Raw genomic sequence first — 16204 nt, 5'->3', positions numbered from 1 at the left:
CAAAAACCACTGACACAAGTTGACACTGAGGAAAGTACAGGAGTAGGTCAAAGAATCAAGAAGCAGGCAAACCATGCACAATATAGCATCCTCTCTAACCTTAGCCCTGCTGCCACCTTTAGTTCAAAGATGAATAACAATCCTACCGTAAATAAATCTCCCCGTTTGTACAAACTCCTCTTGTACAATCAGGAGTTGTGCAACCACAATTGGCACACAGATACCTCTTGAGCATCTAAAGGTTCTTATCTATACCACATGTAATGATGTTGTCACATTGTCTTGCAACTTTGTAACAGGCTAAGATGATATGATGACAACATTACATCTGATATAGATAAGAACCTTCAGATGCCCAAGAGGTATCTGTGTGCCAGTTTTGGTTGCACAACTCCTGATTGTACAGGAGGTGTCTGTGAGTAATCAGAGAGAGATTTCTCATATTACAGTTAAAGTAAATAAGAGGAGGTTAAAGTCCCCAAAATTAACAGATTTGATGGTTCCCAGAAGTCAGTTATCTGCTTTTAACTTCAGCAATTAACAAGAAATAAAATGTGCCTTTCTGCATAGAACTGTCCCTAAAAATAAGTGTGCTTTATCATAAAAGACAAATTCACACTTTGACCTCTTTTGGCATGCTGTCCAAAACATAACACCACAAACTGTAAATAACTGCAACAGTGAAAAGGTTTAAAAACATAAGCTCAAGAAGTCCTGTAACCAGAAGGCTTTTCAAACTGGACCTCTTTGATAGTTTGAAACAGCTGGGTGTGAAATTTGTACAAAAAAAATGTTCTTCCCTTTCTTTTTAACTACAAATAAATAACCCTCAAGCAACTGGCTCGGCCAAGCTGCTTAGTGCACAGAGGAACAATAGAAGAGGCTTCTCTGTGCCTAACTCTGAAGTGTGAACAAGTTTTCACTAAAATCAGCAAACCTATTGTAAAATAAGCACTTTGTGTCAGAATTGTTATGGAAACACACTTGTATAAAACCTTTAAGGAGAAGATTTTACATTTTATTCTTAATTCCTTTATGCATGCACCCATCCTTCATACTAAATTCTAAAAATGCACATTCACTATTCTGTACTTTGCAGGGGGGATTTTTTTTTCACAACCCTACAAAGCTACCTTTTAAAAACTGTTCTCATATTTTAAAATATTCTCAAATTACTGCTGCAGTTAAGCATTACCAGAGGACAACTTCATGTCTCCCAGTTCAGCTCTTTATGCATTCTTTTGTTCCACCTGTCAGTGTGGATTTAGGCTCTTTTGTAGGCTTTGGCTGAAACAGGCTTATCTCTGCTGAAGACTCTCTGATGAACAAAGCCACATTAAGATATTTAAATGGAAGCTCCCATTTTCAGTGCACACAATAAAGATTTTTCAAGCTGGCTGTCTTCAAAGAGTTTGCCAAAAGTTAAGAAGTATAAAAGAAACAACGAAGAGGACAATGCATCTTTCAAAGCTCTCAAAACTATAATGTAAAGCAATCGCGGGGCTTATGGACTAAAAACATTCAAAACCGTTGATATGACGAACGAATATTAAAGCTTTTCTGTATTTGTTTTAAGTTCTGGAAATGATCCAAAGAGTAATATCAAAAGACTGTCAGAAAATGTATTCTGATGTCCTGCTGATATCCTTTGTCCAGGCTGAATAGATCATGACTAACAAGTCTTGGAATGGATTAGCCACAGAGGATTGAGCAATTTGCAGACTTGAGTTTATTTTGCAGGATATTATAGCTTGCAGAGCACCATATTCCCAGAAAAAGGGAAAATAAAGCTTATTAAAAGGCCTACATTTCCCATGGTGATATAATACCAAAGACATACATGCAGAACCATGTACCAAATGGCGAAAATACATTGCCAGACATCAGCCGGCTGGAAGAAATCCAAATTAATTTAAGTGTTCAATCTATCGTGGTCTTCACTTGTCTGGTCATCCGATACACACTCACTGGTCAAATCAGATGATGTGCTTTGCTTTTGATGAGAGGGCTGACACAACAAAACAGTACGGCACAGACATGAAAGACGGTAACAGACGTAAGGGAACGATACACAAGACAAAGGAACGTAACACCAATTTTCATCCTCACAGATTCCAAAGCAAACATTAGACCTGCTGGTTTACCTTACTGTGTGCTTCTTGGTTTTGTTGTGCTGAATCGCAGACTACTCCCACCGCTTTTCTAGGCATCGAGTATAGTCCTTCATAGTCTGCAGTAAAGACAGCCGCCATCTTTAATCACAACAGAGTCCATCTGTCGATGGTTCTTCCCTTTCTACCCTCTCTTTCTCTGTTCCAGTCTCTCTGTTCCAGCCCTCTGTTTGTTGTGGGGGGGTTCTTATTTTCCATCCAACATCAAACCACCATATCGACAGGCTCATGGGCCGCCCAGTAGGGGAGCAGCTTGAACATGCTGCATTGGCTGTTGTCCTTTTCCAAGCTGCAGTTGAACTGACCGCATTTATTTTTCTCTGACTTATATGGATAGCTCGCGTAACATATTTCTGCTCTCAGGCCTTTGATTTCAACAAGCCTGGCCTCAAAGCTCCTCCATGATTGCTCCTGAATGCATCTTTTCTTTGGATGTTCTGATTGATGTGTTTTGGGGTTCTCTTTGATTTAGGCCACATCTGTGTAACTACAATTAAATTCATGTATTTTTATTCAGGATTCAGATCGTTTAAGCCTCAAATCTGTTTTAATGTTTTGGGTCTCTTCCCCTTATTTTCAGCTATTCCGTCATATGAAATGTACAAAGAACATCGTTCCTTTAAAGCAAAGCTCAGCTGAAATTCTTTGATCTCACCAACTGAAGCTCAGTTTGACTTAAGAACCTTCGGACACAATTATAAGTCTAAAGACTGTATCTGCCAGCTTTCGTCCAGCTAATGCATTTCATTTAAAGTGACATTTCTTTTTTGCTCCTTTTTGGCTTTCAAAGCTTGAATGCAAAGCCGTATATTGTTTACTGTCACTGTTGTTGCACCAAACTCTTTGAATGAACAATGAAAGGAGTTGAATTTCAAAATGGTAGATGCTCTCACCTTTCTCTCCTGCTGTTTGGCTCGTCGGATCTTATTTCTGTTGTCCGCCATGACTGGGCGCAGTCCCCTGTCTGCCACTCTACAATACTTTCTGCTCATAATGATTCTTACTAGTGTGTTGCTGAAAGATGAGCATCTTTACTTTATATTACAGCTTTAGCCGTGCGACCCTATTGGAGGAAACAAGGACCAGATGATTGCATGCACAATGGTATTGTAGCTATGGTAACAGACCCAACAGGCATGAGGACGTGCACCTAATTGTTTGTACAAATTTTAAAAAGAGAGAGAGAGAGGGAGTAAGGAAAAGAGTGAGAGAGAGGGAGAAATATAAGTATTCAGTCAAATTGAATTGTTTCTTAGACGTCTTGCAGGCTTTTCAGCCATGAGAGGATTTGTTATTTAAACTTACACGTATGTGCTGTGTAAGGCGGTGGAAACAGCCCCGTTAATAAGCAAATGAATGCAAAGAAAAGAGAAGAGATGTGGGTGAACAGAATATTTGGAGAGAGAAAGAGAGATGATATTCCCTTTGTCATGCAGCTTAATCAGTTGCTTACCTTTCAAGTGGATTTCACACTTGCATGTCTGTTTGCGACCAGGGTCAAATCCGGCATACCCTTCGCACAATGACCAATTTTCCCTTCAAACTACACCAGCAGAGACCTGCAGCGTTGGCTGCCACTTCATCACATTTAATTTACACTATCTACGCTTAAAACTTACATTTAGGTTGCTCTATTTAAAAAAAACAAAAAACATATTTGTGCAAATCTGTCAAAATTACTATCACTTTGTTACTTTGTTCTTTTTCTCAACAAAATTCCAACCGCTTAGCTGTCCAAGTAACTTTACTGTGTATTGCTTTAACAGAGGTTAGTGCTCTTTTTATGTGATTTTCTACAAAAAACGGAGGAAACAATTATCTTTATTGAGGTAATCTAACATACTTCTGCACTTCTAAAGTTTATTTTATGGTTCTGCATGTATCTTCATTTCCATAAGTATTTGCCTATGCAGAGGGACTTACGCAACTTACGCAAACACGCTTGCATCCAGCTCTCCAAGGAACTAACAGTATGAAGCTCAGTCAATGAACGTGCGCTGACTGACTGAAAATTGGGCCATAACAGAAATGGGAGGAATAGAAGAGTTCACCACAAACAGTGGAAACACAAAAAAGCAAAAAGCACAGTTGGTTGCTACAGTGGATGCTTTTCCTTCTTTTTAACACTTCATTTCACATCAGCTTTTTGTATAACTTTGCTCTTCTCCATGGCCACTTGCTTGTGACAGTGACCTCCAGTGATGGGAAGCAGCTACAAAGTATCAACACGCAGCCAAAGATGGTTGCAATTACTGATAAGTCAAAGGAGCAATGTATTGACAGCATTTAGTAGAAGCCCTCAGGGATTAATGAAGGTCTGTTATCGTGATGGTGGTGCTAATGTGCATGCTCTGCATGTACATGGTTATTAAGGAAAACATCTCTAAGCGTTTTATGCATGGACAAGGAAAATAAGAGTCAACATCAGCTTTGACTGTGCATGCTTTTATCTAATTTTTAACTTCAGACTGTGCACAGTATTCTCGACAGCACTTTTCTACAGTTGACCACCTGATGTGCTACGATGTTCTTGACAGCACTTCCTTTGCATTTTTCATGGATGAAATGAAAACAGAAAATCCTTTCTTTAAAATAACTCGTGTTGACGTAGCCCTTTTTAAGGAACTATAAAAGATAGAAATAGCTACAGAGATGTCACCCATTGGTTTGTGAAGTCCCATTTTGAAGCCTTGAGATCAGCCTTTCCAGGAAAACAGATGTGATAAGAACAGGCGTGTCTGAAACATCACTTGCTCATTGGCTCATTGGCCATAGCTTGTTAGTAACAAGTCCTTAGCCAGAGAGTGGGGAGAAAATGCCACGGCATGACCAAAATTTCCAAAATAGATTTAGGTTTTTATTTAGTGTGACACAAAATAAGTTACTGAGTGCATAAGCATAGCAGGGAAGTGTTTAACGGGCCAAACAGGAAAAAATATTTTCTGATAAAATTCTACAGGATCAGGAGTCTTTTTGCAATAATAGCCATCACCATCTAGAGGCACTTTTACATTGACTTCAAACTAATTCTATAAAACTAATTTTAAAGGCACCAAAGGCAATTGATTAGCTTTTCTGCCACAACAAAAAAAAAAAAGGTTAATAACTATATCGATCAAATCAAAACAAGAATGATAACTTTCTGGTTCGGTCGAATTTGTCAATTTGTTGGCTTTCTTTTATTCCATACTTTCTGCTAAAGTACAAGTGCAAACTTTAAACATAGTGCATACATGGTTAGCACTTGTGATCTCTGCAATATGAAAGAATATACAGGGAATTATTTTTTTATGAAATGAACAACTTTTTATCAAAACCAGTCTAGCGTGACTGCCATAAAAATGCTTAAAGATGTAAAATAGAAAAACAACCAGAAGGTTAGTGCAGACTATTTATTTTTATATTTATTTATTGTCCACTTACTGTCAGTTACCAGAACTCAGACAAAGCAAATGTGCTTCAGTCTAGAGGAAAAAAAAATCTTGTCTGTTTACCACAAAAAATAAATAAATAAATATTCTCATAGTTTCAGGGCAAAAGAGTATTCATTCACAGGCAGCATAGCAAAATAGGATTTCTCACAGCAACAGACCAATAAATAATTAAACAGACTGCTACAGTGATACTACTTATTCTCTCAGGGAGTAAGATGCTTGGTGTTTCCTTCATAAAGAAGAATGCACACTGTAATCTTACACTGGAAAATATTCTATTTCTCAGGTTGTAATGTTGCAGGGGTTTATGATTTGAAAAAGAAGACCAGGGAAAAAATCATCTATGAGCTATAAAATAAACCACAGGCCCTTTGAGCAGTTTGAAATCCTTTTGATTCAATGCTGGATACTTATCTGGTTTTATTGTAGAAACCTGCCCGTAAGACAGTTACAGTCTGCTCAATAAAAGTTCATCTTAAGAGCATGCAATCCAAATCAAATCACATAATTCCCTAGATGGGAACTGTAGTTCAACAGTCACCTTTGTTAAATACTTGAGAAACTTAAAAAAATCTCACAGTCTGAAAAAATATATTAGTATATTAATAAATGTAACACTCTTGTTTTTAAGTACTTTGCTATTTATTTTAGATGAAAGTTTGCTGCTTTGGTCTACTAAAGCACAGAAAGAAACTGGCACGTTTCAAGGCACTCTGAATTCAATTTACCTGTGTGTTTTTATTCCACAGAAAGCCAATTTTCAGTCTGTAGTGCTGTATGTGCTATAAGCAGGTCAAGGTGAGTACTCTACATCTGCAGTTTCCACTGCTAACACACTCCCACTGGAAATGAGTCTTATTCATTTTTCAAACAGCCTCTAGCATATCTGATAAAATAAAATATAAAAAGCAGCTCGGCCAAGCATTCATCTTTGATGTTTTGCAAAGAAATACTGTGGAAAGCTGCAGTCTGATTTCATGCATATTGTATTCCTTGTATTCCTTAGCAACGAATTGCAAGCAGCTCACTGGTTTTTGTAGCTACTTCTCATTCATGTCCATCTCTGTCAATTCCATACTGACTAAAACAATAGGACTGCACAAAATTGGATTCGATTTAGATTTGTTCTGATCATACATTTTCTGTAGCACCACTGTTAGGCCAAGCTGGGAAATACAATGTTTTTGAGTTCCTGAGCTTGCAGACATTATTTCAATCACTTACACTTTATACATTGTTTGATAACAGTTTTTTGTTTGTTTGTTTGTTTGTTTGTTTGTTTGTTTGTTTGTTTGTTTGTTTGTTTTAAGAAAAATAACTTTATCAATAAGATAATTATTTATATATAAGAAGGGTAAACCTTCAGGTAACATCATCTTTACTTTTGCTTGACCCCATTGCTTAAATTAGTTCAATTCTACATTGTGTACTGTTTTAGTTTTGCAGAGTGTAGCAACATCACCATTTCTAGTAGCTTTCAACAGAAACAAAGAGTAACAAAGAGTAACAACAACAGCAAACCTACCTTCTGTGTAGCTCTCTGTTGCTAACACTAGTCATAGGAGAGCAGAGACCTCTGCCTGCCAAAGATTACAAACCGATCTTGTTTTCATGGAGTAGAGAACAGTGCCCTCTTGTGGCCAAATGTCGACAATACATTTGTACCGATTGCATGTTTTATCTCAGCAGCATAATGGCGCCTGTCTCGTGGGAAAAAGACCTGAAGTAGCAGCTCTCCACAATAAGTCATGGAATATAAACTCACAATGAAAATACAGCTATTCTTATAACTATTAAATGATATCTTGATGACGAACACAGCGCAGGCGCGGTGGCCAAGTGGTAAGGCGTCGGTCTCGTAAACCGAAGATCGCGGGTTCGAACCCCGTCCGTGCCTTTTGTAGTATTAATTACTTTTAAACGTTAACTTTTGTGAGAGTAATTGCATTTGGGACCTTTTTCATTATTTTTCAAACAGTATATAGCTAGAAAATTAGCCACTGTAATCCAGGATGTTGAATACTTGCATTAATGTCTTGTCATACATTGAAAATACTGTACAAATAATACTTGGCTTGAGCTTGATAACTAAAAAAATATGTTTTTTTGTCATTTATAAACTAAAATAGCAGTTCAACATTATGAAATTTGAAATTCTGTACCCCATATCTGCTCAATAATTCTCAATGAAACACATGTTGGTCACATAACACTGTGATCAGCTCTGAGACAGAATTAAATTCAATTTGTTACAAAATGTATTCAGAATCCACCCTCTTTCCTATATAGATAAAAGGTCCATAAATATTTGGACATGTTGTTTACATCACCACGGCAAATTTTAAATGAAACAATTGAGGTGTGCATATTTTCATCTATTTCAAATAATGCATTGATGAAAGTATTGTATTGAATGTTTAAGAATTTAAATACATATTTTTCAAAAAGGTTTTGATATTTGACTGACAAATGAGACCTGGTACTTTGTAATTCCATTACAAGCAGATAAAAGGTACTTGGCATCTGTTCATGGGAACAGGTCGTGCAATCAAATTCTTAATTATAAAAGACTATACTTACATATCGCGTAAGCAACCCAAGAGTTTCTAAGGACAGAGAAACAGGATATTCTTCAATAGTCAAGCCAGTCACTTGGTCTGAACTCAATATCACATTGTTCTCATGTACTGAAGACAAAACCAAAGACAAAGGCAGAGAGAGCAACAAACAAGCAGCAACTGCAGGAGGCTGGAGTAAAGGCCTAGCAGAGCATCTCAAGGAAGTAAATGCAGCATTTAGTCAAGTCTATGGATTCTACATTTCAGACAGTCATTGAGTACTTATATATAGCCCGTTATATTTAAAATTATATTAGCTTGTCCAGTTACTTTTGAGCATTCAAAAATGTATAAAGGCTCAAAAGTAACTGGACAAGGTGTGATGTCTCTATGTGTATAGAGACATCACACCTTCTAATTTGAATTTTGGGATAAGATCAAATTACTGGCGCAATCAGTATCATGAGAACTCATTTCAATGCAAGGCATAACTGCAAAGAGCCATGGATGAAGATTACATGGAAATGGAAAAATCTGTAGTAGATTTGCATATTTACCCATGTGTTTAAACAGCTCTAGCAGAGATCCACATTTTCTTATTGAACACTATTATGACATCACGAGTGTACATTTTATTCCCCAAAAACATTTCATTAGCTCAAAAATATATATTTGTATTTTTTATGCTCTGCAAACATACCACTGATGGTAGACTAGTGCAGTTTCCTGGGTAACGCTTCGTGTTGCAGCATCAATGATTCATATCTGGTTCATGTTGCATTGCAATCACGTTCTGTGTGCTGAAGTGACCCTTTGTGAAATGAGAGGTGATAGAAGGAAAACAACTGGAAAATGCTGCAGTGCTTTGCAAAAGCTTTAATCAGTGATGTTGACAACACACCGCTGACGGCTGATTTTCAGACTCTGGCTACAATCACTGAGACTCAGTGCTACACTTCCTTGGTCCTAAATCAGCACCTTGGTCACTAAAAACTATCACATGGCAAATTCACTGGTTCTAGAGGGTTTTCTTGTCATGATTGTGAAGTGGAAATGTCTTTTTGACTCTATGAGCAGAAGTTTTCAGGAACATGTTTACGACAAATTTTCTAAGATGAGTTTTTACTTACATCCATCCAAGTGTATAATGCTGTGGGCGTTTTTTCCATCCTAAGATTTGTTGCCTTCAACCTTGTGCTTAATGCTTTTAATTCAAGATTCAGCTCAAGATCTATACTAGTCACCCAAGATGACATATACCAGCATGTACGCATAATGACACAGTCTCACCTTAGTGCCTATGAGATCAGAAAAGCAATTATCGCCTTCAAAATAGCTTTGGCTTTCACAGCAGCTTTTAAAATCCTAATATAGTAAGTAAGATACTACAACCAAGACACTTAGTAAGCTCAAATAGCCTCTGGACTGCCTAATGACAGATGTTTATCGCTTTTCCCTCTAGAGTTTTCCGTCACAGGTGGAGGCTGTGTGGAGAAACATGGAGGAAAATACTTTGAAAATGCGTCTTCACACAGAATCACAGAGTCATTCATTAGTTTAAAAGGGCTGAGTCAGGGCTGTATTTCCAAATATAAAAAGTGCCACCCCAAGCTGAAACTTGAATAAATTCAGCTACTTGTTGCTTATATAATGACACATGGTATTTAAGTAGCAGGTTGTTATTACAAAGGGACTGTTAAGATTTCTACAGATTCTACTTTTCCCTAATTATAAACATTATTATTTTTGTGAATAATCCATGTGAAGAGCTGTATCATCTCTGTAATAGAATCCCCTTGAATTCATTTTCTGCCCTCTGCAATTTAAGCCTTAGAAAGAAGAAAAACACCACAAATGGAGTATAACAGGAGTAAAACAGGAGGAGGAGAACAAAGGAATCAGTAGCACGTGGCAGACTGGCAGCAGGTCTAGGCTGCGCTCACATTGATTTCCTTGTGGGCTGTATACTCTGCTTTCAAAAGAGATTTTTATACAGTGAAGGCAAGAGAAAGTGACCCATTCAACCTGCTCTTACATTCGGATCTCAGTTGGTAATTGTATTATGGAAATCAAAGTCCTTCAGTATCATCACTGAATTAGATGAATACAAAATCATCTGACATAGCATGTGGATAGCCTCCAGTCTAGCAAGGCATATCCACATATTTGTTTGTTGTTTATGTTTTGCGCCCTTTAAGCCAGACTTCACTGCGTGCCGTCTGGCTCTCCGTTGGGGACCCAAACAGTTGATTAAAGAATGCAATTAGCATGGAGCAGATTCTGTCAGCTCTCCTTTGGGGATTTAAATGCTATGAGTTGATGCACGATTTCTTCAAGAGGACCACATTGCTCTGCAAGATGCTAATATAGGGTCAGCTAAGACCAGGTTTTGCATTTGTATGCGCTAAAGGAAACATTATTTTCGGCAGTTTAAATGTAATGACTACCTAAAACTTACAGTGTATCTAAAATGTGTTTTAAAGAGAAACGGAATAAAATGTTTGTTCTTCAGAAACTTATAATGGCTAAAAGTGTTATTTTTACATATTTATTCATATTCATTCACCGTCTGTAGCAACCAGACCAGTGCGACCGAAGCTTTTCATAGTATTTATCTTTTCATTTTTACAGATGAAAATGAAAATGAAAAAATAAAGAAGAAGAGTGGAATTTTGAGTCACTTTGTCTGCCATGCGGTGGATAGAGATGACTTCTTTAACCTCAGAGTTTACACATGGCCAAGCCTGGACACAATCACACAAGTGTTTTTGGGCTGTGACCCAGATTCTTAATTCCAGTCCGGGACTTTGGGTGGATCACTTTGGCGTCATCTCCCATTTCAGCCCACACAACTGAACTGCACTAATTCAAAGAAAACGTGTTTCCTATGTGAATTCCCTGACCAAGCTTACAGAAGTGTAATATCAGATAACATCAGATCAAGTAACGTTGAAGAAAGCTTTGGCTACTTTGATTACTGGCTGAGATACTCTTTACTGGACATCAGAGAGGAAATAAAGTTTTACCCCTTTTATCTAAAATTGGTCCCAAAACCAGAACACCAGTTGTGGATCCAAGAGAACATAAAACATTAATGCTTTTTAGTTAATATACTTTATTGAGTCAGTGACATGTTACTGATCATTATGAAGCACTAACAAGAGCTTTGTTTGGATGTGTAAAGATGCCTGCATAGCTGTGGATGTGGCTCCATCTACAGGTGAATATCAAATGTGTCAGTGTATTTACATATAGCCTCCTGTTATGAAGAGGGCTGCAGATGTAAAAAGAAAAAAAAAAAGTTTCTTTATTTCAGCGACTAAAGGAAACCATTGAAGAAACAATAAGATTCTGCAAGCAAAGTTTCCTAATGGCAACCCAGACAAAATCACCCGAGATCACCTTTAACCCTTATGAAAAGAAAAATTTAAAATTAAATATGTAAATCTTTAATCAGTAACCTGTGTGGTATGCAGATGTGTGTACTTGTGGTAGGTACATTAATTAAGAAATAAAGCACGCAATATTCTAACAATCTCAAATTAGCTGGAGGAGAGAAATAAAAAGACTGAGTCACTATATACCTTAGATGAACAATCAAATCACAGACCAAATATTGCCGCAGCTGAGTCATTCTCCTAACCGCGAATCCAGGAAGTGGATATAGAGGCTTCAGGCCGTTGCACATGCAAAATCATTTGGTAGCTATTTAGGGATTATGAGGTAATCTGTACACATCATAGGAAAACACATGCAACTGTGACCATATTTTAAAACCTTAAAAGGAAGTAAACATGCAAGAGGTTTCAATTTTTTTTTTCAGTAATAAATACAAAAATAAAATTTGGCGCTGCTGCTGAGACTTTTCCCTCACTGGCTTTGGAAAAAAGTGGAGGAAGTCGTGTCAGAGCAGATTTTAAATATAAAGAAAACAACCCTCACCATTAGCTTTTTTTTTTAACTCCAGTAAATGAAATCCAGTCAAAAACACACCCAAAGCATAGAGTCAGCTTCACTGTTATGAAGCAGGCACTCCACTTCACAGTTCAGTAACACATGCTAGCCAATAAAAGTACTATTGTTAGGTCTGAGTATTTGATTGTTCCCTCTATTTGACTCGAGAAAGAAAATAGGTGGGTTTCATTTACTGTAATACGTTGTGTGTTTTTTATTAAAACAATTTCTGCAAAAGCAGAGTGACTGACTTACTGTAACGCTGCGTATATTGAAAGAAAAGGCACATAAGACACATAAAGATGTATTTATTGTGTCAGTAAATATTGCATGTAGGATGCTCATGGCCACATAGAAAATCTGGCCATAGTGCATATTTCCGAATGAAAGGTGCTTTTCTCAAACATTTGGCAGCATCTCTGTCACACTTGCACAGCAGCTTTTCGCATTGGTCCTTCAAATTATCTGCAATGAAGAACAGGATTTTCACTCATTTTCAGTCAATTTTTCATTAACATTGTGAATCTCTTTTTACGTTTTTGTGTTTCATAGCTACGTATACAAACATTTGGAGAACTCCAGCTATATTTTTGTTTCATTTTTAGCAGTTTGTCTATAATTAGAGAAGTTCAGTAACCAGTTATAAATACCATTTGGGTCATGTTTAAACCTAATAATGTACAGTGCTTAATAAATTTAGCAGACCAACACTCGAAGTAAGGTTTATGACACAGCTGACCTAAATTAACACTCTTGGTAATCACCAAAATCATTTTTTATATATTTCTGTCATGGTTAATCTGCCAGTAAGTGCAAGTTCTTTAGTCAAAACTAGATTTTTTATGTGAAAATATAATTATTGCTGTTATCCACGAAATTCCAAGTTTACTGTTATACAAAAACCATGTTATTATTTTTTGATTCAGATGCCAAATTACAGTTATTTCTAAACAGAAAAAAATTTAGTGAATGAATAATATGCTTGATTCATTTCTGACCTCTAGGAGAAACCCAGTGTGCTAGGTATAAAAACATGAATTCAGTTTCCTATTTGCCTAATAAAAAACAAAACAATTTTAAGATAAGACAGGATTTTGACAGATTTCTAAAATATTTGTTTTGTCTTGTTTTTTTTTGGGGGGGGGGGGGGGGGGGGGTTTGACAGCTGGTCTTTTTGATAAGCAAATACTGTGCTTTATGCCATTAAGATATCCTGGATAAATCCTTCTTTTCTCCAATCAACTGTCTTCTTATTTGCTTTCTGTGTTTCACTATGGGAAAGCATGAGCAGCCTCATCCTTTCTGTGGCATAAACATGAAGGTGCAGGTGCCCACATGGCAGTTAAGCTGATTATAAGAGTGAGTGATCAAGGGCGATGACCATCTGACCACCAATTTCAAAATAAAATGAATAAATAACAGCGCTGCAGTGTCAGTAATGGTCTCCGCTGGGGCATTCCTTTCAAAATTGTGTGCTTCTGCCACTGTTTGTCAGTAAGATTACACTAAAGCTATCGGTCTGCCTTTTGTGAATCCATCTAGGAGACATTGAGGGGTAGCAAAGGAAGATTTTATATTGGTACTGATCTCAATCTCAGTACAATTGGACTTAGTGAAGAACATCCTAAAATTCAAAGCCATGGAATTAATAAGAGCATCAGCTGTTTTAACTTTAAATCATGGATCGCAAAAAGAAAAACAAAAGAATGATAGAAATCGCAATACCACACTCAGCTGTCTTGTCCTCACAGGTCCACCGATACTGACTCAATTTTGTATAGCAGCCAAGACGTTCTGCATCTCCATAACAGCAATCATGTCTGTGGCAGCACCTGCACACAGACAGATTAACAACATGATAAATCCATTATTTTGAAAACTGAACTCGGCCCGATCTCAATCTAGGAAAGGCAGGGTAAAGAAAACAGTAGGTGGGTGGTTGCAAGGCTGTGGTTTAAATCACACCAGGACTATTTAAAAGGCAGGGCAGGATCACCACATGAGTTTTCACAACAGATAGTTAGAAGTTAACTGGCTTGAGGGGGTGAGATGTCTTGTGGTTAAGAAGGAAAAGAAGGAGACGGTAATTAGGATTTGGGTGTGGAATTTTTGGAGTAAGTATTGGACCGTGTGAGTCTGCTGAATTTACACAGCATTCCCTCCTTCCATCCCGTCGCACTGCATTTGTGGTTCACTCGACTCATTCAGAAGCGGAAACTATGCGTACACATCAGGATGTGGATAGACTGGGAAGAACCAACGGCATTTAGGAGGAGAAAATAATATGTACACATTATTTCCTCCTCCTGCGACGAAAGGCTAAACTTGACCTAAGTACTTGGAAGGATATTTTTTGCGAAGTGTAATGCCTAGGTTGGTTATATATAGTGTCAGCTGACTGTTTACATTTTGGAGTGCGCTATCTTCAGGTGACCAGATATACTATCCTCACCAATTTGTATTTTCTTCTGTCAGGTTCTTAAGGGAATGTGATAATAAATGCTGCCTCACCAGTCTGCCCTGTCCTTGGGCCAGCCTTGGCCGCCCAGACCACAGTAGCATCCGTACACCATATAAGCCAAAGCAGATCTCCCGGTGCTGCATTTGATTGCTCCTGCCAACTCAAGTAACCCTCGCTTTGTCCGCTGCGATCTGCGTGTTGCCGCAGAGGCCACAGTCACTGCAAAGAGACACAAACAACACAAGAGAAGGAAAGAAGTTATCTCTCTGTCCCTACACCGGTCCATGTACTATATATGCTTTAGTGATTTGGTATGCAACACAATCTTGATAAAATTATACATTAAAGAGTTGCAAAGACGTTTGTGCTGCTATTTGCTGGCTTTATATTGTAAAATGTATCTGCAAATTGGATTTAGGATATAAGAAACTTTCTGTAGCTGGAATTGAAATGTTCAGATGTCCGTTGCAATAGGTAACAGTACTCAGAGGACTGACTTTCCTGTTACTCTCCCTGAACACCATACCTAAGGCTTAAAATCACAGACAAGCACATACTATTTTACAGCAAAATCAACACAATTTGCTCCATTTCAAGTGCTCACTGAATCACTGTTCTTGTGTAAACACAGGTAGTTTTCCCCTCAAACATGCACTGACTACCTCTTGAAATAACTTCTTAAGCGTGTAGTTTTCACTATGCTTCCCTGTGGAGCTCTCTTTTAAAGTAAATTATCACCTTACCAGATAGCAGGAGAAGTATCCGATAAAATACTGCCATGGCATGCAACAGGTAGTTAAAAATCTCATCTGTAAGTGCTCTTCACTTCCACCCTCTGAGTGTAACATTGAAAGGAGTGGAGAGCTTTTTATAGACGCTGTTTGAATAATCTCCTGAGCGTAACTATTGGCTGGAGGCTAATCCAGTGTTTGTGAATCTATGCTCCCCCTAGTGCTTTATTGAAGTTGGATCAATGTTTGTGTTTTTCTTTCGTTTTAGCATTAACACTGCAATATTGAGAAAACAAAATGTTCTGTTTTTAGATTTTCTAGAGGTGTAAGATGAGTCGAAGTTTTATGGAAAGACACATATTATTGTTATTATCGTTATTATAAGAATTTTAAACATAGAAAAAAAGATTTTCAGCTTTTTTGGGGGGTTGACAGTGACATATAATCATTATTACATTCCCCTCCTTTGCCTTTGGAAAGCAATACCACCCACCCACTCAGAACATAGGGAGCATCAGGGGCTGCTAGGTGGGAAAGGTTTTAAGTCTACCGTAATATGTTAGCACTCGATCTCAGACAAAGAAAAAATTGTCCCTAGACCCTCTGAAAGGGTTTTTTTTTTCTAATTGGATGAATTGCATCCACAAACCAAACCAAACCAAAGCAGTAATGTGTTATAAAAGCAATGATGTTTTTATGTCTTTTTTCCCTGTTCCCTCTTTTTCCCTCTTGTCAAATGTCTTCTATCTGTAATAACAAATATGGCCGTTACTGCACTGGGTTGGATAGTGATGTTAAGTGCTTCTGACAGTGTTTTAAAAATCTTAGACCAGTATGTTATTAAAGCTGGGCATGACCAAAACATGTGGGTCAAGTGTTCTGACACCTGTTGTAA

At 37.6% G+C, this 16204-nt stretch overlaps 2 protein-coding genes and 1 non-coding gene across 4 annotated transcripts in view; 1 reads left to right on the top strand and 2 right to left on the bottom strand.

Moving 5' to 3' along the window:
• Positions 1-3157, bottom strand: part of axin1 (axin 1) — a 30024-nt gene extending 26867 nt beyond the window's left edge. Inside the window, exon 1 of one of the 2 annotated variants that reach the window (XM_085404370.1) lies at positions 3065-3157. The gene's annotated coding sequence lies outside the window, so the exon portion shown is untranslated. Of the gene's footprint in view, positions 1-2144; positions 2274-3064 lie in introns of those variants that run through there. The other variant, XM_085404369.1, reaches the window with a different exon arrangement.
• Positions 3158-7430: 4273 nt separating this feature from the next.
• On the top strand, positions 7431-7502 carry trnat-cgu (transfer RNA threonine (anticodon CGU)). The gene has a single exon. It is a non-coding gene; the product is annotated as a tRNA-Thr (tRNA).
• Positions 7503-11609: 4107 nt separating this feature from the next.
• On the bottom strand, positions 11610-15415 carry pla2g10 (phospholipase A2 group X). Its single transcript, XM_085405251.1, has 4 exons — positions 15322-15415; positions 14629-14797; positions 13843-13949; positions 11610-12582 (listed from the first exon to the last, which is right to left on the bottom strand). The coding sequence occupies exons 1-4, from the start codon at positions 15356-15358 to the stop codon at positions 12434-12436; spliced, it is 462 nt and encodes a 153-aa protein (XP_085261377.1). The 5' UTR covers positions 15359-15415; the 3' UTR covers positions 11610-12433.
• Between the last annotated feature and the right edge of the window lie 789 nt (positions 15416-16204).

Source organism: Rhamphochromis longiceps, linkage group LG4 (assembly GCF_057381845.1).
Source record: "Rhamphochromis longiceps isolate RC_006_pf linkage group LG4, R_longiceps_female_GT1.1, whole genome shotgun sequence".
Lineage (NCBI taxonomy): Eukaryota > Metazoa > Chordata > Actinopteri > Cichliformes > Cichlidae > Rhamphochromis > Rhamphochromis longiceps.
This window is presented reverse-complemented; position numbering and strand designations above follow the sequence as displayed.

Coding starts and splice junctions, on each gene's coding strand:
- pla2g10 (XM_085405251.1), bottom strand. CDS start 15,358: ATGGCAGTATTTTATCGGATACTTCTCCTGCTATCTG. Junction 13,950..14,628: donor CCCAAGGACAGGGCAGACTG/GTGAGGCAGCAT, acceptor GTCTGTGTGCAG/GTGCTGCCACAGACATGATT. Junction 12,583..13,842: donor GGACAAGACAGCTGAGTGTG/GTATTGCGATTT, acceptor TCTTCATTGCAG/ATAATTTGAAGGACCAATGC.